Source organism: Vanacampus margaritifer, chromosome 1, assembly GCF_051991255.1.
Source record: "Vanacampus margaritifer isolate UIUO_Vmar chromosome 1, RoL_Vmar_1.0, whole genome shotgun sequence".
Lineage (NCBI taxonomy): Eukaryota > Metazoa > Chordata > Actinopteri > Syngnathiformes > Syngnathidae > Vanacampus > Vanacampus margaritifer.
In genome coordinates, this window is record NC_135432.1 from 34,089,082 (window position 1) to 34,112,800 (window position 23,719).

General features: G+C 40.8%; 2 protein-coding genes across 18 annotated transcripts in view; one reads left to right on the plus strand and one right to left on the minus strand.

The window, feature by feature from the left end:
- Window positions 1-9,290, minus strand: part of LOC144038238 (R3H domain-containing protein 1-like) — a 50,026-nt gene extending 40,736 nt beyond the window's left edge. For 4 of the 10 annotated variants that reach the window (XM_077550589.1, XM_077550552.1, XM_077550617.1 and 1 more), the window contains exons 1-2: window positions 5,640-5,856; window positions 1,558-1,714 (exon numbers count right to left, since the gene is read on the minus strand). The gene's annotated coding sequence lies outside the window, so the exon portion shown is untranslated. Of the gene's footprint in view, window positions 1-1,557; window positions 1,715-5,639; window positions 5,857-5,885; window positions 6,026-6,199; window positions 6,346-9,142 lie in introns of those variants that run through there. The other 6 variants (XR_013289194.1, XM_077550599.1, XM_077550625.1 and 3 more) reach the window with 4 other exon arrangements.
- The window catches only part of zranb3 (zinc finger, RAN-binding domain containing 3), an 83,024-nt gene continuing 68,307 nt past the window's right edge, over window positions 9,003-23,719 (plus strand). For 2 of the 8 annotated variants that reach the window (XM_077550526.1, XM_077550536.1), the window contains exons 1-5: window positions 9,423-9,683; window positions 10,244-10,416; window positions 20,164-20,182; window positions 20,412-20,590; window positions 22,247-22,478. In XM_077550526.1, coding sequence (XP_077406652.1) covers window positions 10,268-10,416; window positions 20,164-20,182; window positions 20,412-20,590; window positions 22,247-22,478 — 579 coding nt within the window. In that variant the 5' untranslated portion in view covers window positions 9,423-9,683; window positions 10,244-10,267. Of the gene's footprint in view, window positions 9,161-9,191; window positions 9,384-9,422; window positions 9,684-10,243; window positions 10,417-20,163; window positions 20,183-20,411; window positions 20,591-22,246; window positions 22,479-23,719 lie in introns of those variants that run through there. The other 6 variants (XR_013289189.1, XM_077550485.1, XM_077550492.1 and 3 more) reach the window with 5 other exon arrangements.

Sequence of the window (23,719 nt, forward strand, 5' to 3'; positions counted from 1 at the left end):
AGTTTCATCATTATTCACAAATTATTTAGAATTCTGAGTAAGAGAGTAAGTGTCTCCTGCCTCCAAACCCAGGTGTTTCAAATCATCAGCTCATCATTACGTTCTGCAGGAGCCTCTCAGTTGTGTTTGAGGAGGGAGACATCAAAAACATGCAGGACTACGGCGCTCTAGGACCGAACTTGCCTATCCTTGCTCTAGCGTAAAAAATAAAAAACACAAAAAAACGTATAAATATGTCTTTGGGACACTTAAAACATTTGAAATGTATACGTTTTTGGGAGCAAATTGGTTAAAAAGGCTTTTTATCAAAAAAAAGTATTTTTCGACAAATTTGAAGGGCACCTGTTGTGTTAATTCTTTCAAATTTTAATATTATGAGGATGTCTTCCATATTTTTTTTGATTCACTGCACACTCTCATCCTCCTCTTTCCAAATAGTTAATTACTTGAATATTTTGAAATGGAAAAAAAAGACCCCAATATTTTGACCAAACAAATATTTTGAATGTCATATGCAAAACATTTATTTAATGCTTTAATTAAATGCATGTAGTTATGTTTATTGCGCAAACACAACCTGCGCTACCATTAACGTAATCATCCGCTGTCAAGCTAAAGGATCACCTGCGGTCAAAATTAATTGGTTAATTCAATTGGTTAAGTGATTAATCTGGGTTAATACATTATTAATGCGATATTTTTTGTGATTAATTAACTATTTTACTGCTAAACGTAATCCAAAAAAACCCTACAGTGCCAGCCTATTTCGAGCATTTTCACTCATCATACATAAACATGATGGATACCATATGAACGATTGGATTCCATTCGTTCATTAGGGAAAAAAAGTATGTTTCTACCTTATTCCGTTCTATTTCCTAAGATCCGCCATATTTTCATGTAATTTGATCCACAGGAGCCCATTGAAAAGAGATACAATGCCATCTGCTGGCCATAGTTAGTGGGCGGTTATGGATTTTCCAACCCCATTCACAAAGCAGCGCTGCACAAGACGTCGCACTGCCCATTGAGATTTAAAAAAAAAAAAACGTAGTTGACGTCAATTGACGTTATTGGCGGTATACAGTGGGCGTGTCCTAACGTCAATTGCCGTTTTTGACGGTAAAAGAGTTATTGAGTTAACGCTTTAACTATGACAGCACTAATTGCAATACAAAGTGATATTAAAGAAATGTTTAACATGTACGTAAAGAAGTGATATTCTTATTATCATTTTCCATGCAAAAAAATAAGCAGGCTCAATGCGTAGTGTTAGTAATGCCCATAGATACTGTTCTCTTATTGGATGGCAATGCACATTTAAGTTTGCATCTGATTGGTCAAAGTCGCAAAAGAATACAAATCTAAATGACGTATTAATTTATCGCACTTCTTTGCGATATGCATATTATGTGTGCTATTATCGGAATTATTACATTTTTTGATATACAGTGTGTAATATGTAAAAATCTAAAAGCAGTAATATCTGACTTATTACTTAGTCAGTACTTACTCCCTGTCTAATCTTTTTACATGCAAACCAAACAAAAGACATACTTTGTGCGTAGCCAGTGGTGAAGGTTGTGGCAGAGGATGAGGCGGCTGTGGACGTCAACAAGGCCTACCGATCCTGCCCGAGATTTCTTGTCCATGCCTGCTTCAGCCGCTTTGCATGGCAACCGCGGGCCCCGACACACTCATGACCGCTGCTGACCTGCCATGGAGAAAGGCGCGGGTGTTAGCGCTGTGGTGTTTTACAGGTCAGGGGTTAGGAGTGGCGGCAGTGGCAGAAGAGTCAGCACATTTGAAACATGGCGAACAGTGTGGCGAGTGTGTATTTTCAGGCCCTTTCGTGCCTGTGCGCCATAAATAATGAATGAACGCGGAGATGGGAATGCAGCCGAGGCAACAGCCACATTAGATATTTAGAAAGAAACGAGGAAAGAGCATTTCTGCGCTGAGAAGCCTTTGCCATTTGGTGGCACAAACTTATCAAAATGCGTGACGTGTATCATAAAGAAGGTGGGACTAGTTGAGAAAAGATGTCTAAAATCATCAAAAGAACAAGCAAATGACTGACAATAGTACAAATTAGGTGTTTTGTAAAGTAAAATACCTTCATATTAAACTAATATCCCCCACCCACATAACACATTTTTAATTTACAAATGTCCCAGCTTCAATAATGTGACACGGGTGCTCATGTCAAGTGGCTGCAACGACTCTGTTTCCAAATGAGGCAGATAAACATCAGATTACTCGATGCTACACATTTATCATCGCATCCCAACATCTTTTGCCTTCTCTAATCTCCATTGCATTGAATGGGCGTGGCGCGATGCCAAGCCTGGCACCCAATGGTGCCTGCCAAGGGCTGGCTGCTGCTCATAACATGGTCTTTTGTTTCACCCTCCCCCTTTCACAGCCCCAAAAGGTCAAGCGGAATCCCTGCTAACTCTATAATCTTCCTTCACATGATGCCGTAGCCGTCAGCAGTGTGAGGCGATGATGGGTGGCAGCTAAGGAAGAAATGGTTTACGCTTTACCAGTCAAGTGGTAACATTTCAAATCGATATTTTTACCGTTTAAAATGTTAATTTTGTTCCCCATTTCGCTTCTCTGAGTAGTAGCGGTCTTCTGGCTTCCCCCATACACGGTGTGCGGTTACAGCAAACAAATGAAAATGAGAAGATTTAAACAGAAAAGAAGATAGCTACGTCAAAACACATATGTTAGAGTGCGAGGAAACATGGCGAAAGCGGTGAAGGTGAGCGCAAAATGTTTTTACTTATAAAAAAATAAATAAAAAGACTGGGGGAAGTGTATTTTAAAAATGTATTTAAGATACATACTGTGTATACCATTTTGTGATTTATGGGGGGATCTTGTATGCTTTAAAGTTACTATTTTTTGCTGCCTTTTCAAATTTCTAATGTCGTATTCATTGTGTTACTGATTTTACTTTTCTTTTTTTCAAATTAAAAATAAATGTTGCAGTGATTAAGGCCCATTTCCCATTTACATTTCAATATATTCTAAATAATGATAATACTGATAACCCCTGATAATTTTGGTCATTATATTCTCATGAGAAATATTGATAGTGTGTCAACTATAGTAGCAGCTAAACGCTACAAGGCCCTTTGTTTACACAGAACACAGCCTTTTATTCAAGAGAATGTGTTCTGAGAAATTACAGCTGCCGCTGAAAACCAGACATGACATGCACGTAAGGCAGAAGCTGCTATAACATTAACGCAGCTCAGTCAGGCTGCGGCCGCTCCAGGAGAGCGGACATTGCAGCCGCAGCATAAGCGGTTACCTTTGCAACCTTAAACTGAGACATTCATCTTATTTGTACGCCACGAGCAAACGGTGCTATATTTGATTGATATGGCACAGCTTGCATGCAGCACCGAAATTGCATTTCATTTGTGAAATTCATCCATTTGTGCATCCTCGCGCAACGTGCCGTCACTGACAGGGAGTGGTTCGCTGGTATTGCAATCACAATAGAGCACAACAACCCTAAAGTGGCATCGCTCAGTGTTACCTCACCTCTTCACAATACACAAAAGTGCCATAATAGCAGACTCACACAATGCACAGATTGTCCGAGCCATAAATGATCAAGTTTCAATAAGAGACTAATTAGAGAACAGGAGTGCATGGCTAATTTTAATCGGATAGCAATCAAATCTAAATAATAATTAAATAACTAATGACATTCAGATCTTCTTGGACTGTCCGCAGCATGCAACCATGCCGTATTTTACTTCTAAGAAAACTGTTTAAAGAAAGAAGAAAAAAAGCGGGTGGAGGGTACCGAACAATGTCATGAAGGTGTCCGAGTTAATCATACTCCATTCTCTTAGCGGACAACTCTCACAGCCAATTATGTGGACAGCAGGCTAATGAGACATTTCAGTGAGACACATAAGAGGCTGCAAGTGATGACCAGCGCGGGAGCTTAACGGTGGAGGTGGATGTAGTCACATTTTTACAGTTATTTTCCTTCCTCTTCACATGAGCACACACACCTGCCTCTCTCACAAATTCTGACCTTTCACTCCCACACCTCCGCTAAGCTCTGCGTGGATCAGGGCAATTGCCTGGGCTAAAACCAGCTCGAGTGTAGGAGAAGGACCCTCAATTCCATCCTCCAAGTTGAATTCTGCCTGCAGCTCAAACGTGGGGAGAGGGTGAGTAAGAGTCAAATACTGAGCGAAAACTGGACGAGTTCTCACGTTATGCTGGGGGATTACATTCGTTTATGATCATTTTCACATCAAAAGAACCATGGAGAAATATCAGCAAACACCTCAGAGCGTCTGCTACGACTGAGGCATCGTGAAACAAAAGCACCAACACAAAGACAAAGCTCTGCGGATGAAAACTTAATATCAGCTTTTTATTTTTTAGTTGCAAACCACCCCGCCCTAAAAAAAAAACCCGACAAAAATATCCCACGAAAGAGACATTTTGACTCTAAGAAAGAAATCAAATACAGCCAATTAGCCACAAATCGAGGCGGTACAATTAAATGACTTGCACACAACATGCCAAAAGCCACTTTCTATTTGGCACAGCACACACACAACCTGGCTAATAAAATAAAACACCCAATAAACAGCTAATTAGGATACTAATGCAGCTTTACACTCATGGCAGTGCAACAAAATAGATTTTTGTGTTTCGCTCAGCTGAGTAACTAATCTACCATTTCCTAGCTCTTCCTCCTAATTGCAAAGCCAGGAGAACATTGACAAGGGAGCTGGAAAGCCATTAGTGTAAAGCCAATGAAATAATAGCACTTTCATCCCCTGCTTCCCTTAATTTCAGGGCAACAAAGCTCACGTCATCTTAAGGAACTGCCAGCAAACGGACGGTTAAATTAACTGCAAAAGCATAAACGAGCCCCTAATTGCGTGGCGTGCTCTGCCTCCAGGTCGCATATGGTGATGGGAGCGCAGGACGCTGCGGTAGAGGCGCAGGCAGCCAGCATTAATAAATTACATTTGCAGCCGAGCATGGAGGTAATCCATTACCAGTCCCAGAGGAGAACTTCTTGGGAATATCAATCTGGGTAATTACAGGAGATGCAATAAAACTGAGAAAACTCACATGCAAGTCTTGCAGTTTTACTCTAACGGCGCCTCGTGAGAACCAAAGTCAAAAAAAAGTCTGCCGCTGTCATTAAAAGTCCATTTGCACCTGCAGAACAACAGAGGCTGGAAAATGAGGAAGAGCCAAAGCTCTTACTGGCTCATCTTGGTTAATTATGCCGTCATGTAAACCCTAGCACGGGAAACTCTTGAGACCGGCAACACTGGCTGAGCTCGTTGAGCAACATGGTCCTGATGTAGCACAAGCGCACCGAATCTCACTTGAACAAGATCACACACTTGCTCAGCGACCTACAGCACAGCCATCACAAAAGCAAATAAATAGATACATATCTTTTTTTGTGTGTGTGACTGAGTTTGATTTCTAACTGAATTAACCGAACCTTAAGTAAGCGCATGAAAGAATAGAGGAAAAGAGACAAAATCTACAAGGAAAAAGGAAGCACGTTGGTAACAAGGATCAATCAGAGAAGTGCAAGGCAATATTGCGAGACAGGAAGCTGCAGGACCTACCTGCCCTCCATCCCCAATGCAACTCAGCTCTTTAGCTTCCATTGTGTACAGGAGGCAATATTTGCTGGAGAAGAGACTGGACTCGCCTCCCCAGCTCGCACCTCTAGCAGCTGCCGGCTGCCTCCTGCACACTCGCGCGAAAGAGTGAGCGTGTGAGATGGGGAGAAGGGGCTCTAAAAGAAGAGGGTGAAGGGGAGTGGGTGTCACAAAGAGGGAGGGGAGGATGCTGTGCAAGCACAAGTCTACCTGCCACAACCCATCAAGCCAGCCAGCCTTGGAGACAGCGCCAAATCAACAGCTGGCCCCCGTGTGATGTCAGAGCACAAGCAGCCAGTCACAGCAGCCGAAGTCGGCCGGCGCTACGGAGGGCTGTATGAACCAAAGTCAGCGCCGAAATGGGTCTCTTCATTAGCTACTCTGCTTTAGGATGGAGGCGGGGGAGGCGGCGGAGGAGGAAAGGGCATGCAGGGACATGGAATAGATGGCATGAGATGGAAGGAGGGAGGAAGAAAGGCGGCATAGACGGAGAGAGTGAGAGAGAGAGAGTGAGAGAGGCAAACCTGCATTGAAAAGAGGAGGAGGAGAACGGACAGGAACGACACGACTGCGGCCTGCTAGGTGCTCAAACACCAGGTGGAGAGTCGATGGGGAGGCGCTGGCTGCTGAGAGGCCGAGCTGTTCACTGGGCGAGAGTCCCAATAAAGCTGGCACCCTGCTTCTCACACAAGTCGACCAGGCTACGGCTAATCCTACTTGACTCAGACAACCCGAAATACCGCCCGGTACACAGGCTGCCTGAAAGGAGACATTCTGTAAGAAAGCAATCTACTTGAAGCAAATTACAAGCTTAATGGATCTGCTGGAAACAATTTTCTGCCTGTACATAATGAGACCAGACCACTGACCTCCTCTATTTCATCTAAGTGTGCCATGTGAGCATTTAATTGAGAAAATAATTAGGGATCTTGGCATGCCTGCGAGTGTTAATTTCATTAAAATAGCTAATATTGTGAGGAGATGGATATGAAAAGGTTAAAACCATGCTCCATGCAAAGAAAGCACTTTCATCACTAACATGTGCCTTGCGCAATAGAAGAGCCAACGTCTAGACTGCCATTATGTGATTGTTTCTCAACATTTCTCAGACATTTAACAGCAAACACAGTGGGCGGTGAAGTTCCCACTGTCACTTAGCAACTAGCATCAGGCTGTGACAACCAATCCTTCCTGAGAGTCGTCTCTGACAAATGTATTATTGTGCTTCCTTTATCCTATGAAAAGGTCACTGATTAAACAGTAACAATTTATGGATTGACAGCTGAATTATTTAATAGCCTGCTGGACCAAATAATACAGGAAAGGAAGATTTCCCCCTGGAAGGCGATTAATTATTTAGTCACTGAGCCACACTTTTTGACAGAAAGACACAATATCTTCAACCTCAATATTGGACAATGTCAGCTCCAAAACCACCTCTAATCTGTGCATGTAACATTGAATTAGGTCATCACCACACAAGGATTCATATATATTTATATATATATGTATATATGATAATGCATGTTTTACTATTTTTCTTCCTTGGTCTGTAGACAAAACAATAAAGAATGCCTCAGAAGGAAATACTCATGCTCAGATAACTTATTTTCAAATTTCCTGTGGCATTATAAAAGTACAGTATCTACCAATCCAGATGCACCAGGCTATGCTGCTTGCTTCATGAAAATGACGCCACTGTATCAGTATGCTCAGTCATCCATGAGGCAATCCATCCATGCTGTAACTTTAATCGCTGTACATTTCAACCATGAGGCAATAATTGCCTGTGTTAATGCATCAAAATCACGGTCCACTGATTAGACAAGCCCAATGAGTTATCCGCAAAATTATGGTAAATGACAAGAAAATCAAGATGATGGTTTTGCCGCAACATGCATGTCAAAAACAACGTTCTCTTGCAGATGACACATTGTCAATAAAAGGGAGACATCTCATTTGAACCTTTTTCCTATATTCAACCCTAGGCATGCAATAATGTAATGCAGGCTATGACGCGGAGAATTGCAAATTCAACAGGACTGATTAAATTATTTCCGAATATGAGCGCTGCAATTAGTTTTTGGCAGTGTTGCCGTGAACGGCTCTGAATGGTCAATCGCCAGATAGAGTCATAAACTGGGCGTGGTTTCTGCCTCGCTTCACACCCTTCTGTGTCTTTTGCGGCAGGTGGATATTTTGCCGTGACCGGCAACTATTCAGCTTGCACTATTTTGCCGTGACTGGCAACTCTTCAGCTTGCACTAATTTGCCGTGACCGGCTCTGATTGGTCAATCGTTGGACCGAGTCATGCACAGGCCGTGGTTCCGGCCTCGCTTCACCCGCTTCTGTGTCTTTTCACAAAGTTTTCATTTTGTTTTGCTACTGAAGATAGGCTGCTATCGGCATTACCAGCCTAACCTTCAGAGCATATAGGCTATTGCCAATAAATTGTAGCAAAAATAAATAAATAAAAAGTGTTCAAAGCAGGACTCAAACCCGTGACCTTGCACTTGCGGGGTGTGTGTCTTAATCATTGTGGCAGGAGCTAGGACAAATTCAATCACTGGTGCATAATTTGTACTTTTAGTTCTTGTGCGATTCACAGCAAAATAGTATTAGGTAGCGAATTGCCGGTCACGTATGGTATGAACTCATGGCCACCCCCTATTTGACTCATGGTTTCACCCTGGCCACCCCAAAGAAACAATTCTGGCTCCACCCCTGATCACTAGTCTAGAATTCTGTGTGGAAAATTCACTAAACGTGAAACAAAAAGGCTCGTTTACAGCAAGAAACAGTAGTACTGCTTTGTTTTCTTTCTTTTTTTGTACAGAGCGGGATTCGAAACCGTGACCCAGCACTTTCAGGCTGGTACATATTTACCGGCGCAGAATTCGTACTTGCAATTCTTACGCGATTCACGGCAAAATAGCACTAATTGGCGAATTGCCGCTCACGGCAAAACATCCATTTCGTATTAATTTAACGAAGTTGTTTTCCGTTCATGTCAACACGTCGCACATGCAACATAACTTAAAAAACACTTAACAAACATTGAAACAAAGAGAAATGCACATGCCTAACAGTTAACATGTGTGGTAATGATGAATGCAATTGCTGTAAGACAGACGGGCCGAAGTTATTTATTTTAATGTAATGAAGAGTGCATCTTGTTTGATTCAGCACACGCTGACAGCTAACATAGTTGCTTAGCTTGCATAATTATGTTTGCTTTCGGGCGATGTTTTCTACAGTAAAATTACTCAGGGGTGACGTCCATTTGTGTCTGCTAAGCTACTTGCCAGTATTGAACGCTAACACCGGCCGGGCCGGCTGGGAGCTGTCACACACTCGCGAGACTGCTGTTTCCAGCTGCTAGCTACAAAGTGCGACACGCCTCGCTCACCTTCAGGCAAACCAAGCTAGCTTACAACTTCTTTGAGGGCATCGAGTGTTGCCTTACCACTTCGCTTGACAACTGGTGCGCAGCCGTCGACGTGCCCTAGCGTTTGGACACCGTGTTACTGTTAGCACAAAAGTACACCAACAGCCATTAGTTGTAGAGAGGGACGATGTGAGGTAGCAGATACTAGCAAGCAGCTTGAGAGCGACTATTCGGCTCTGCACGCTCGACTTGAGGGCGCTGAAAATATATCACGGCTCGCCGTCGTCTGGTGTTAGTGAGTGCCAATATATAGCCACTTGTGCGTGGAAATGCTTCGTTTAAATACGCGTAAATAATTGCTAGTGTTATTGTTTAATCAGTGTGTGTGTTTTGTGTATGTAGCTACCGTGAATTACATGTAATAGAAAGTTGCTTGACTAGTTAGCGTGATGCTGAGGATGATAGGGGACATAAACCGAGTGCACCTCTATATTTTGCCGGGATATGCCTTCCCGTGTTGCAGTTCAACTTTCAGCTTTTTCCCAAAACATTTTTCGTTTTTGTACGTTCTACTTTCATATCTGGTGGGGGGGACACACGCAAGCCAAAATGACGATGGGTATGTTTCCGAGTTTTGCTGACCAAACTATGACGTATACGATGCGATCAGTTGGACATTGTGCCATGAATAAAAGCTGTGGTGGTTGTCAGATTCTCGTTTTGTGGTGGACTGTAACTGTACAGTACATTATTGTACGCTTACTGCACAGTTGTGCTTGCATGAAGTTGTCGTTCGTTGGTACAGTATAGTGTTGCTTAGATGGTTTAATTATTCGCCAACATTAAATTGCTTTTTGTATTAATTTTTTCAAGTTGAGGTACAATTCTTAACATACTGGAGGTTGAAGAGTTCTTATTTCCCTTGGCCCTAACTTCCGGTTCCTATTGCTCAGTCTATTAAAAACTGGCATTATACATTAGCTTGTTTAGCTCTGATGGTGTTGTCATTTACATAAATTATGTCCCATGAACCTAAAAAAGTTGATATGAAAGCAACTGTTATCAGTTTATTTTCAATGGAATCTGCTTTCCCGCGCCTCCGAGTCCCTTTGGTATAGCGTTGTCTTTATTGTTGCAAGTGCTTACAGATCAATATTTTTGTTTACATCTTAAATTCAGATCCAAGCTACTGGTGAGGACATAATGCCCATGGATGGTAGTGGCGCGCTGCAGCCTTCTGACTGTGACACAAGATGGTCACAGCAGATGTCAGGCCTCCCTCACAAGCTCCTGCAGCGCTTGATGCCTTTCCAACGGGAAGGAGTGCAGTTTGCCCTATCTAAGAATGGAAGGTAAGCAACACTCCCCTCAGTGCGATCATCCTGATTCTGTTGTTTGTCAAAAATATAAGTCATACCAATCTTTTATCTCATTTGACCACCATCCTATACACAGCTATGCACACGACAACCCTGATGACATAATGCAAAATTATGGAGATATATGCTGTGATCATCTGCAGCTTGCACAAGCTGTAATATTTAGTAGTGCAGAAAAGTGGTGGCTGGAAACCACCATATAGGAGGCTATGACAATGTTTTAGCCCCACGATTCCATCATAATAGTAAAACTAAATTAGCCTCAGTGTGGATTCAATGATATTGAATTTATATATGCTTAATATGTCTTCTAGGAGATGGTTCTTTATTTGTTCAATATCATAATATATGTGTTATAATACAGTATATTCAGTGGCAGAAACACATCTTTGGAATCAAAGAGTCAGAGTCCCAATATGGACACAAAAATTCAATAATAAAAAAAAAATACTAGATGTTAGAAGGATGCTCGTTTGCTTCCTGACTTGGCGTGGTCTTGAGCAAGGTATCAATCCCCAAACTCCACGCACACAACCTCCAACCCAAGCTCAATAAGTGCAACACTCTTTGCATGCCCAATCACTCTGGCAATTCTCCTTGCATTTGCCTGCATGTGTGTGATCTAGTTGTCAGTACGACCTGCAAAAGATCATTATGATGTGAACAATAAAGTCTGGAGATCGTAATGTTAGAAAGACTGTATATAAGACATTTATATGACTGTATATAAGACAGAAGAAAAATACATATTCACAAAACAACTCAAAAGGATTATCAAATATAGCCAACATTTGGAAGGTAATTTAGTATTTTTTCTTGTCCAAAGGAAGTTTTTGGGCTCAAGTAACGGCTGCATGAGAATACCAGGATTTGACCGAATCCTAACCGGTCCAGTTGATGCATGCGCGGGTTCTCAGGGAGGTCAACACTGGGGCAGCCAATCTGAGTAGCTCCGCTGTGATGCGGTGGCCATATTGATTCAGGAACACGGAAAGGCGCTGCTTATGCGCGCGGGCAGGTCAGAAGTCAATTGACTTTTGCTGCATTATATGGACAGCACTGCCAGATGGCATCAGTGTGACAGCGAGAACTGTTTGTGTACTGTTCCTCCTGGAAGAGAAACATTAGTGGTTTTTACACAATTACAGTCATTCTGAAAACCGCCATGATTTTCTGAGTCTTTAGTTTATTGACATAAAGTTTAGATGTAGGATCATAGTTGTGAAAAGTAATAAACCCATGTTGTGAGAAATACAATCCCACAAGAAAATTAGGGGTGGGTGGTATAGCCTAAAATGAGTGTTTTGGTATTTCAAGGTTCAAAATAAGTGGTTTCGCATCATAATTTGGGGGGTGCATTTTGCGCCTCATATAAAGTAGACGCATTGTAGCCAAGCTACACTCTAAAAACAGTTGGGTCAAAAATAATTCAACTATGGGTCAAAAATGGACCGATCCTCTACTTGGGTGTATTTGACTCAACTTTGAGTCAAGAAATGGGTCTTTTATGTAAATCAACTCATAAATATTGTTCAGATCCTTTACTTGGGTCAAAACATTGTGTCATTTTGTATAAAACAACCCAGAAAGTTGGGTCAAATTGACCGATAAAGTGGATTAGTCCATTTTTGATCCATAATTGGGTTACTTTTGACCCAACTGTTTTTAGAGAGTACGGTGCGGACCCACACTTGTGTCCCCTGCTGCCTGGACTTTTTTCTTTTTATCCCGCTTCCCTGAAGAGCTGTGCGGTTGGACTGTTCTCTTGGTGGGAGCATGCAATGATTGGAGGGGGTCTAGTCTGTGTCAAAGTTGTAGTGTGGCCACTTTCCCGGTCAAAGACAAAGAACGAATTTATGACACCTTGTCTGGTAATTTAAGTTGACACAGCGACTGTCATGAGTGGCAGCTTGCCACCATAATTATATCAGACAGGGTGCTTAGAAGTTTGAATTAGTAAATGCACAGCCAGTGTAGTACTCCAAGGGGCTATATGTTGTAGGTTTTAGTGAAGTCAAGTGAAGGTAATATTCGTTTTCTTAGGTAGGTGTCTTCATTTTGGTTTGAACACTCCCAACACTTTTAGTAAAATAAATAATATTTGTCTTATTCCGTGGAAAGTTATTTTAGTTAACTAAAACTAACAAAAAAACTAAAACAAAAATTAAAAAAACAATTTCGTTAACAAAATAAAATAAAAACAAAAAGGCTTTTTAAAAAACGAAAACTAACTGAAATGCAAAAATGTCCTTCGTTTTAGTCTTTGGTAATAAATTTAATGCATGAGCCTTTGGGGATGATTTTAAATGTGATTTTAAGTAGATTTATTTAGATATTAACTGCAATAAGGACATTTTGTGTGTCACACAAAAGTGACACCATCTAGCAGCAGCCAATAGAAAAGCACCTTCAGATGACGTTGCTCCCATGGTGCTTTTTTAAATATTGCGCACAAGTAATACCCTTTTTTTTTAAACTAAAACTAATACTGAAATTAACTAAAACTAAGCCTTTATGAAATAACTAAAACTAATAAAAACTTACCGAACCACCTTGAAAACTAATTAAAACTAACTAAATTTACAAACCAAAACTCAAAACTAACTCAAATGAAAAATTCCAAAACTATAATAACACACTGATTCCGTGTCAGCCGGTTTAAACTTATAAACACACAACCATGAAGCTACTGTGCATCCCACTTTCTAAAATGCTTGCTACTCAGTCAAGTTGCATAAGGGCAGCTAATGCCTTATGTTTTTGATACAAGAAATGCTAAGTTTGAACTGAAATATTTGTGTTTGAAATTACCCCACGGAATGCTATGCACAATGAGAATTTAAGAAATAGGAACAGTAGATTTAATAATTAAAAAAAAAAAGGAAACCAATTGGTCATTCGTTATTAAGTAAAATGTTTTATTTTATCTTTTGTATTTGTAATTCCTCTTTCATCAAGCAAAATATATTTTATCCAAATATTTGATTATTCTGTAGAATTTTCAGTAGGATAATATAATGCTAAAATATTCATTAGCTGCATCCTTACAACTCCCCTATTACATTGTTATGTTTTTATTGTTCATTATTAAACCCTTGGTTTGGGTCCTAGTTGCTCCTCCTATTACATCATTGATTAGCAAAAATGCTCCTCAAAGAAACAAAGAAGGAGACTGTAGCCAGCCACCTTGGATGTGGCCACGGAAGTACAATTGATGACAAATTGAAGAGAAGTACAATATGAATGGTAACGAAAGAACCCAGAAGCACCTCCAAAGAAAATATATGTGAACTCCAAGGTCAAAGTACATCCGTCATTGTTTGAGCCAAAGTGGAGACATTGGAGACGACCAAGGACGGCATCACTGTTGAAAATAAATCATCAAACAGGAAGACTGAAATCTGCCAATCTCCATGTTGATTGTTAACAAGACCCAAAGCTTCTCAGTGAATGTCCTGCGGACAGACTAGACTGTACTGTTTGGCAAGGCAAATCAGCTCTATGATCACAGATGCAAAGATTAATCTCACCAAGAAAATAACAATGTACCTACTGTGTTACATGGAGGAGGCTCTGTTATGTTCTGTGGCTGTTATGCTACATCTGGCTCAGGGTGTCTTGAATCTGTGCAGGGTACAATGAAATCTCAGGACTATTAAGGTATTCATGAGAGAAATGGGCTGGCCGGTGTCAGCATGGGTCTTGCTACAGGATAAAGACCCAAAACACACAGCTAAAAATTCACATGAATGGATACGAGCAAAACATTGGACTATTCTGAAGTGGCTTCTACGAGCCTGATCTGATCTATTTCCTATTGAACATCTGTGGTAGGATCTGAAACATCTGGAGAAAGCAGCTTTCAGACTTGAGATCACTGAAGCTGTTTAGTAAATACCTGCTGAGAGGTGCAGAATTGTCATTGAAGGTTGCAGAAATTGTTTGATTGTAGTGATTGCCTCAAAAAGTTGTGCAACAAAATACTGTAGTAAGTTAAGGGTACCATCATTTTTTATTTATTTTTTTAAATAATAATTCTGTTGAACCACAATTCAAAATCAATGTCTGATTTTCATTTGTTAATTTTCATATACATATTTTAAAAATTGAATATTATCTTTTTTGTCAGATTCAAGTGATTTTTTTGGGGCGACCATTATGGGATTTTCTTTTATTAAAGTAGCACTAAGGAACTTTGCAACCTTAATAAAAAAAAATCATAACTCTTCTGATGAAACATCAACTGGAAACTAGTTGAATGGTACCTTTGCCATGGCCTAAGGGGGTCTGTATCATTTTTACTGGCACTAAGCTTCTTTGAGGTGGATGGTAGGAACACTGCCACACAAAAAACTACAAATGTGCTGACCTTCTTTATGTCACGTTAAAAGCTACCCTGGATGAAAGGACAGTCAAGGATCAACGTTGGCCAAGCTTTCACTAACTGGGCTAAGCTAAAAAAAAACGTTGCAATGTGCTTGTCCTCATAGGAAACGTGGTCTTCCTTCAGACATAACAATACCTTTTTTGTCCAAATGGCGCCGTAAACTGAAAGTTCCTTAGTGTTGCTTTAACAGAGTGGTGCCAACAATTTTGTCCATATCTATACACATGAATGCGTCTATATGAATATAGATGAATATACTACCATTTAATTATTTTTTTAAACTAAATTATTATGTGACATTCACACTGTAAAAGGTACAGTACTATCATGTTTATCCCTTGCTAGCACATTTTTCAACTCACCCTAGTCACTGATGGAGCTACAACATCAATATGCATAGTAATAGTAGAGTCTAATCTAAACCATAGACCAAATTTCTACTGTCTACGTGCATACCAAACTGTATTCCGCGCAACTTTAGGCACTCCATACTGTAGCTCGTTCCACCACACACCAGTAGCTACCTGGCCCGCTACGCCTGTCCTGTCCATCCTGTCTTCTCCCTTCCTGTCTTATTGGCTTGGTGTTGTGTCCCTTCCTCAGAGGGTACAGTATACCTGCATGGATAAGAACAAGACTCCTATGTAACATAGTACTCATATATTATACCATATTATTGTGCCAATGCTGTTTTTTTTTCATTTCTGTTCTTTCTCTCTTTTCTTAGTAGTCCCACAGTTCTCTCATAAACCTTGTTCTGTCTGCCTGCTTTTCCAATAAATAGCACAGTACAGGTACAAACAACCACAGATGGAGTATTTCAAGCTCCACAGTTGCACAGAAAAACTGTTACAGTCATCATCATCATCTTTATTGGGAAGACTCAAGGTCCACATAAAAAGACAGACAACGCAAATATTTATGTTCCAATCACATTTTTTGTACCCAAGTCTGAGTCACCTGATTGACACTTGGCACTTGGTAATAGTGTCAGTCGTCATTTTAATTATTAAATAGATATTTTACAACACTATGTATTTTTGCAGATCAGTTATTTAAAATTAACTTAATGGTTTCTTGCGAACAAATCCTTACTATGATCCCAGAAGACACCTTGTTGATAATTATTTTTATGTGCACAAATCTTTATTCATAATAAAGTTAATTATTTATTTTAAGTCAAATTGCTCTAGACATATGACTACAAATGGAGTTCCAAAGTTTATTAAATCACACACTCATGGTGCAACACTAATATGATGTAAGTCTTTTTTTGCCCATCCAAAAATGTGTTGGGCTGGTTAGGGGGTGCTTGGCTGAAAAAACAATTATTTCACAAGGGTTACATCAATGAAAAAAAGTTGAGAAACAATGGTATAGAAAATGAATGGATGGATGGATGGAACAAACCTAGCATGCATGTTTTTGGAATGTGGGAGGAAGCTGCAGTACCCAGAAAACCCACCCATCAAATGTGTTTGACAGTGATACATGCTAATCTGCCTTTCATGTTACATTTTCATTGCGTTTAACTTTGGTTTGATGACACAATTTCTGACCATCCATTGTGAGAGGGTTTGGAATTTTGAAAAATGAATACTTTAGAGAGTCCATGTTGTTACTGTATATCAAAAACATACCAGCTGTAAACAAAACAGCCTTGATGAAAACTCAAGATCTTTGGTAGTCTATTCAAGGCTCAAACTAATTCATGCTGTAATATGTTGTACGTAGTTCTAGCACAAGATCCAGAAATGAAATTCATTGGCCAGATGTTCTACATAATCTCAGGTGTTTTTACCTACCAATTAGAGCGCAGGTGCTGACTTGTTGGATTTCTCACACTTTCTAGGAAATTTGGGTTGTCGCAATACCTGAAATGGAAGTAGATGAGGCAGACTGTCAGGGTGTTAAAAAAGAAGAGGAAATAGCAGCCCTTTATTACCTCCTGGAAGACACTGAACATCATTGATGTCAGATGTCTAAGAGTGTGGGAGGATTCGTGGGCAGATTTTTATTTTAAGACTCACAATCATGTCTTTTCACATTCCGAGCATCAGGAGTACCGAACCAAAACATCAAATGTTGCTGCAATTCATATGCTGATGCAGCATGCTGCATGGACAGTGTAGGAGGACGAGGGGATTTTTATGCATTTAGATGACGGATATTGTGGGGAAGTTATGGCACAGTACAACAATAAAATCCCAGTGAATATGGCTAGATGTGTTGTTTGCAAAGTGGGCCTATAATCGGTTATGCTTAAGTACATACTGTATTTTACCCAGAGTGCACTTGGTCAGCACTTGAGTGTGGCTATCTACAGTGGATATTGGAGGGAAAACAATGTCAATTTGAAGTAAAGTGCATCCATGAAGAACTCTTTGTCACTTCCATTAAGATTCTGACAGTGATGTTGCATGTGCTTGCTTTTGCTGTTGTGAGCTGTCCAAAATATTACTTCAAGTGACTGTGCTTTTATCGAATGAGGTCTGCTGCACTCATGCAAGAGAGGATCGATAAACAGGCTTTATTGTTCCTTCACAAACTGTGTGCTGGTTATATTACTTAGTTTTCTGTGCACATGTTTTCCTCTGCACTTGTACTCGCGCACAAAAAAAACACTTTTCTCAAGTCTCCATAAAGTAATTTTGACTCCCCAGATGCACATAAGGAAAATGGCACTGAGTAAAACCATATTTAGAGTTAGTCTGTATGGTATAAATTAGGCATGACAACTGTCATAGACTCATCATGCCATTTTGAACCCCCAGAGACCTGGGTTCTCGTTTCAGCCATTTCCACCACTACATACTTTGATTGACTTTCCGTTAGCCATCTACTGTATGTCATAGCTTTTCTTGTCACATGTTAATAAACTAGGGCAGCACGGTGGCTGACTGGTTAGCACGTCCGCCTCCCAGTGTAGAGGACGTGAGATCGAGTCCGGGCTTCGGCCTTCCTGGGTGGAGTTTGCATGTTCTCCCCGTGCTTGCGTGGGTTTTCACCGGGTACTCCGGTTTCCTCCCCCATTCCAAAGACATGCATGGCAGGTTAATTGAACACTCCAAATTGTCCATAGGTGTGATTGTGAGTATGGTTGTTCGTCTCTGTGTGCCCTGCGATTGGCTGGCAACCAGTTCAGGGTGTACCCCGCCTACTGCCCGAAGCCAGCTGGGATAGGCTCCAGCACCCCCGCGACCCTAGTGAGGAAAAGCGGTCAAGAAAATGGATGGATGGATGGATGGATGTTAATAAACTAATGAGATTATACAAGATACAAACAAGTGAGAAAAGGTCTAAATGAGTCATTGAACATAAAGTACAGTAGGTTAACTTCCTCACTTCAAGCAACTAAAGTTTTTAAGAGTACCGTTTGAGAGGAAATTATTAATATACCTGTAATGTCTTTTACTTACTTCAGTAGGTATTACAGGAAACAAAGACTATGATTATAATTAAAGCCATCCAAGGCCAAACCGTCTGAGTCTAGTTACAAAGCACCCACACACTGTGATATATTTTTATTTTTTTAGTTTACATATTCTGTCTGTTAAGTGTGCCTGAAAAGTAATATACAGTTATGTCTACCTTAAACTCAAAATTCCCCTGACAATCCTAGCATCATAATTGCTATTCCTCAGTCTTCTCCGCGGATGAAAAGAAACAAAACCTTAAAATAATGTGGAAATTCAACACACGGTTGCTTTCTTTAGTACATGCAGGGATTTTGCTGCTCTCTGCTCCACTGTGCGATGTATTCTAAAATGAGCATGGATGTTTTTTTATTGAATAGGGATTTTGCGTAGTTATATACTCTCTATTGAAAAGCTTGTCATTCTTTGGTAGATACAGTGAAGAATTTTTTAACCTGGTTTTGCTCTCCAATTCGCAGTACACTACAGCAATGTTACACTCTGAACCCCCTAATGTGTGTGGGAGCCCACTAGGCAAAACCTTGGCACCCTTTGAGTCAGCCATTTGTGCATGGTCCAGCCACTGAGCAGCTTTTCACTTACCGAAAGGTTCCACACATTCAGAACTTTAACACAGCTGAAAGATTGGGGTTAGTCAGGCCACGCAACACATCACTGTGCAGAGGTCAAAACCATCAAATGGTTGCAAAGGGCCTGGGAGGCAAGGCGGGCCACTTCCTGACACTTTGGGGCTTGTGGGTTCCTGAGATAACATTAGAAAGATGCAGCCACGGGGATCGTGCTGTCGTCAGGCAACAGCACTGCAGCATCCTCGTGGTCTCAAACCGTCAAGACGACACTCAGGTTATTTAAAGGAGGATGATTAATGTGTTGAGAAATGGCAAACACCTGCTCCAGCCACGCACCCTCCCCACTGTATGTGTGCGTGCTATGTGCACGCGCACATATGAAATATGTTCATTTAAATATGTTCACACTTTTGGCACACCTTCTGCTCCTGATCGCATGCGTGTGCGCGCATGTGTGTGCGCGCATGTGTGTGGACAATGCGCTGACTGAGCCGGTGTGCTGGCAATTAGAAAAACCACCAGTGGCAAGGTGCACATTAATCATGTGCCGCAGCTGAAAGAGAGAAATGGGGCGGAGATAGGGAGAAGGGGAGAAGTGAAGGGGAGGGAAGAAGAATAATGAGCGAGCGTGTCTGAGGAACTCAGCTGTTCTGTTGCTCTGTTTGGGCTGACAGAATATTGGGAGGCATTCATGAATATGAAGGGTCATTACAACAGAACCAAAACCACTTGGGCAAAGATGATCTGCTTGCACTACAGAATGTGCTGAAATGTTCATTGTTTCATTGTTGAGCTTTATACCTTATTTGTTATCTAAAGTTGTGCGTGGTGTGCAAAAATGTTGGACGTTTTATGAGCTTTGCTTACTATGCTTTTTTCCCCCCCCTAAATCAAATTTAACAGGTATATTTACATGACCCAGACCGTACAGACACCTACTGTAACTGAAAAAAATGGGAAGACTTTATGGAGGTGGTTTCCACTTTGCACCGTTGATAGTTTTCACTCCAAAAGCATATTGGTGAGGTCAGAGGTCACAGATGAGAGCCAGAGGGCCTCACACACAATCTCGATTTTATTTACCAATGATGTTTAATGGGGCTTTTAAAATGTGCTTCTTGAAACTCACCCAAGCATGGATTTATACGGGTTGTGAAGTGGGAACCAACTCCATATATTCATTGTTTGTTCAATTGTTTCAGTTACTGTAGGTCAAATGGCCAGGTATCCTAATATTTTCTTTACTCAGACATGTTCAAGTAAAACAACAGAATTTCAGATTTTACACTCCTTCTTATCAAGGCTTCTGTTTTCTTCTGTTTTACAGATGTATGATTGCTGATGAGGTAAACAAACCTGGCTCAAGAAATCAGTTTTTCAACCTTCCAAATGAATTTGTCATCTTAGTCCTGCAGTGCCACTTGCCTAATCATTTTTGACAGAAGAATCATTCTTAGACCTTATTACACTTGGGCCTCATATCAACTTAGCCGTCATATACAATTTGCTGAAAAGCTGGTGCACAATTGACTTGTTTTTCTCCCTCTTCACCATGTGCTGATTTGGCTGGCCCAGATGGGTCTTGGCAAGACGGTGCAGGCCATTGCAGTGGCATACGCTTTCAGGAAGGAGTGGCCACTCCTCGTGGTGGTTCCCTCATCCCTCAAATACCCCTGGATTGAGGAGCTGGAACGCTGGATCCCCGAGCTGCAGCCTGGCGACATTAACCTGGTGGAGAACAAGAGCGACACCATGTAGGCCATCCTAACCCCCCGAAAACTCACTCTCCCTTGAAGCATTTTAACATGTGTAATTTTTTGCCATGTGGGGGCAGCAGGAAAAGCCGTAAACCTGTCAAGAAAAATACCATTGCACATTGTGAGGAAATAAATGAAACACAATTCTGTACTGTGCAGATTCATTTTTGGGTCGGCTTTCCATCCACAGTGTGTTGCAAAATTATTCAGATCATCTTCATTTTGTTATATTGCAGTCCTTAGATTAATTATCACTAGTTTTCTTCTCAAAAAAATGAATTACCCACATTAACAAAGCCAAAACAGAATTAAACGTTTTGGTAAAAGAAACACTGAAATTATTAATATTACAGTATTATTATTATTATTATTATTATTATATTTTCAAAGTATTTAGCTTTCTTGTTTACGAATGCTTGTGAATGCATCGCGGGAAGGGAGGGAGGTAGGTGGATGCAGCGCTTGTGAATGTAAGATCACAACCACCGTCTGCTGTTAACATACTTGAGAAACGTTATGGTGCTGTATAAAGAAAAAATAGTAAATAGCCACCGGAAACAATGTAATTCAGTCCAAATGCGGGCGCCTTGGACGTCCGGATTTCGCGATGATATGCGCTTGGCCTCATAGGAAATGTGGTTCTTTCAAGGGAAATTAAAGGGAAAAAATACCACTTTTGTTTAAAGGTGCCGCCATAATCAACAAAAACCAAATGCTCATTTGTTTTGCTTTAATATTGCACAATAATATTTAAATGGCAGACGCATGCACTCCCTCACCAAACTGAGCAATCGAAGAAAAGTCTTGGTGATCAAGTTGACCAACAATTAGATTATTTCTTTGGCTAAATTCCAGAAATCCCGTTTTGAGAGAGGTGAACGATTTCAGAAACTATCATTTCTGAATGGAGAAAGAGGGTTCGAGAGAGTGTGGCAAGTGGCTCGGCAACGTTTTGCAACATGGAACGAACCGGCCGAAAAAGCAACACTCGCTACGTGTACCGTCGCAAGCCTGCACAGCTCAGTGAGATACAGGCTTAATGTCTTGGGATTGAGGACAAAAGTGCCAAGATTAAAAATAAACGTTTTTAGGTGTTTAGGGTTCATATCTCTCGCCAAAGCTCTTTTCTGATTGCTCATTTTGCTCACTGCTCATGACTTGTATTTTATATTTGCCCTTATATGCTTTGTCAGTTGTGAGGGCTTATCTGCACTGGACAGGTGTTTGTGTGCCTTCTAAGGTGATGGCCACGTAGCTTTGTCATTTTTGAGGGGAGTAAGACTACTAGATAAGTTTGAATGCACTTTCCGGATCCATTGCGTGTGTAACAGACACTATGAACTTGTGAAAGTTTTGTTTTTGTCACTCATTCATTAGAAATTAATTTCACAAGCACAGAATAGGTATTTATCTTACCTGCATCCTCATTAAGTTCACACTAGCTTAAGCATTCTGTCTATATACCTCAAGCATACATTCGCTTAGGCTTGTTAAATGTTGCAGCTTTGTGATTAATTGAATACGATTAGAGGATTTGTTGACTTGTCTTATCTATTGTTGTTGTATTAAAACATGTCAGTCAGACGTTTGTATCCGTGGGCATTTTCCTCAATTATAGACGTGCATCATGCTTATTTTTCTTTGTCCTTGCAGGGGTATTAGCAGCAGTAAGGTGACCGTGCTGGGCTACGGCCTCCTCACTACAGACGCACGCCTCCTAGTGGAGGCTCTAAGCAGGCGGGGCTTCTCAGTGGTTGTGGTGGATGAATCACACTACCTCAAATCCAGGAATGCAGCCCGAACTAAGCTTCTGGTGCCTCTCATTCGGAGCGCCAAGCGAGCCATCCTCCTTACTGGTACACCTGCACTGGGTCGGCCGGAAGAGGTAATGCAAATAGTTTTCATTTATATTTAATGATTTCCGGTGCAGCTGGGGCCAATTTGGGTGAAATTCTACAAACTGTCTTTATAGAGATTGATTTTGCAGGTTTCTCGTGCAAAACTCCTTTAAAATCTGCTGAAGATAACTCCAACAACTTATAATACTGGAACCTGAAAAGGGATTCAGATCTTAGCAGGCCACAAAATGAACTCTACTGCTGGCCCCTGGAACTTGCCGAAGTGCCAAAAAATACCAATTCATCCCAGCATCTCGGATCCTGCAGGATCTTGTATATTCCAATAACCTTTGTAGCAGAAACTTCATTTGCAAAGACCAATATGGAGAGATGAATGCACCGCAATAAATGAGACATGTAATAACAAAGCACACTGGGACAGAAACTATTGAATTTAGAGACAATAAGAAGGGCTGTTCACAGGGCAATGTTGTTTGTTGAGCAACGCAGTCATTCCTTTTCCATGATGATTTATGATCTTATTTTTATGTGTTCTATTGAAATGCTAGATTGTAGCCATATTCCATCACATCAGCTGCAAAATCTTTCCAGTAAATCTCAATATGGATTTCAGTAAGAAGTACTGTCAGCCCGTTGTAGGCTAAGGCTAATTATGACACACTTTTTATCTCTTTTTGGCTTTTACACATTTGCATTGTTACTTTCAATTGCCATTGTAATCATTCGTAATAGTCAGTATTCAATGTAATTGCAGCCTGGCCGTTAAACCTTTAAGCATTTTTCTGATTAAAACTTTCATGTTATTGATTCTTTTGTAACTACCTTGAGCAGTGCACATTTTGCAAATGAGCACACATGCTTTCAGAATTATTCATCACCTGAAGGGTTTCACTTATCTCACAGTTCACATTCTAAAATAATTGCTGCATGGATGTAAATGTTCTCCTTCTCCTGAATAATATTTACTTGTTTTTTTGGAAGGGGTATGACAAATTGTCAGCAAATTAAATGAAAAAAGCAGAACCAGCAATTGTCCACCTCATTAGTTCCGAAAAGAACCGGGCCTGTCGTTGAGCTATCAAGTCTTGACTGCAGTGGCGAGGTTAGATTCGAGATAAGTCTCCCACTCGACTGCTCGAATCTGAAACTCTGTATAACATTTTATCATCCGTAGTATAAATCGGATAAGCTCAGTCCCTTTCCTCTCTGCCAGTCTTCATTGTGCTGCCATCATTACTCACTGTGGCTGACATCAGGTTAGTGCACA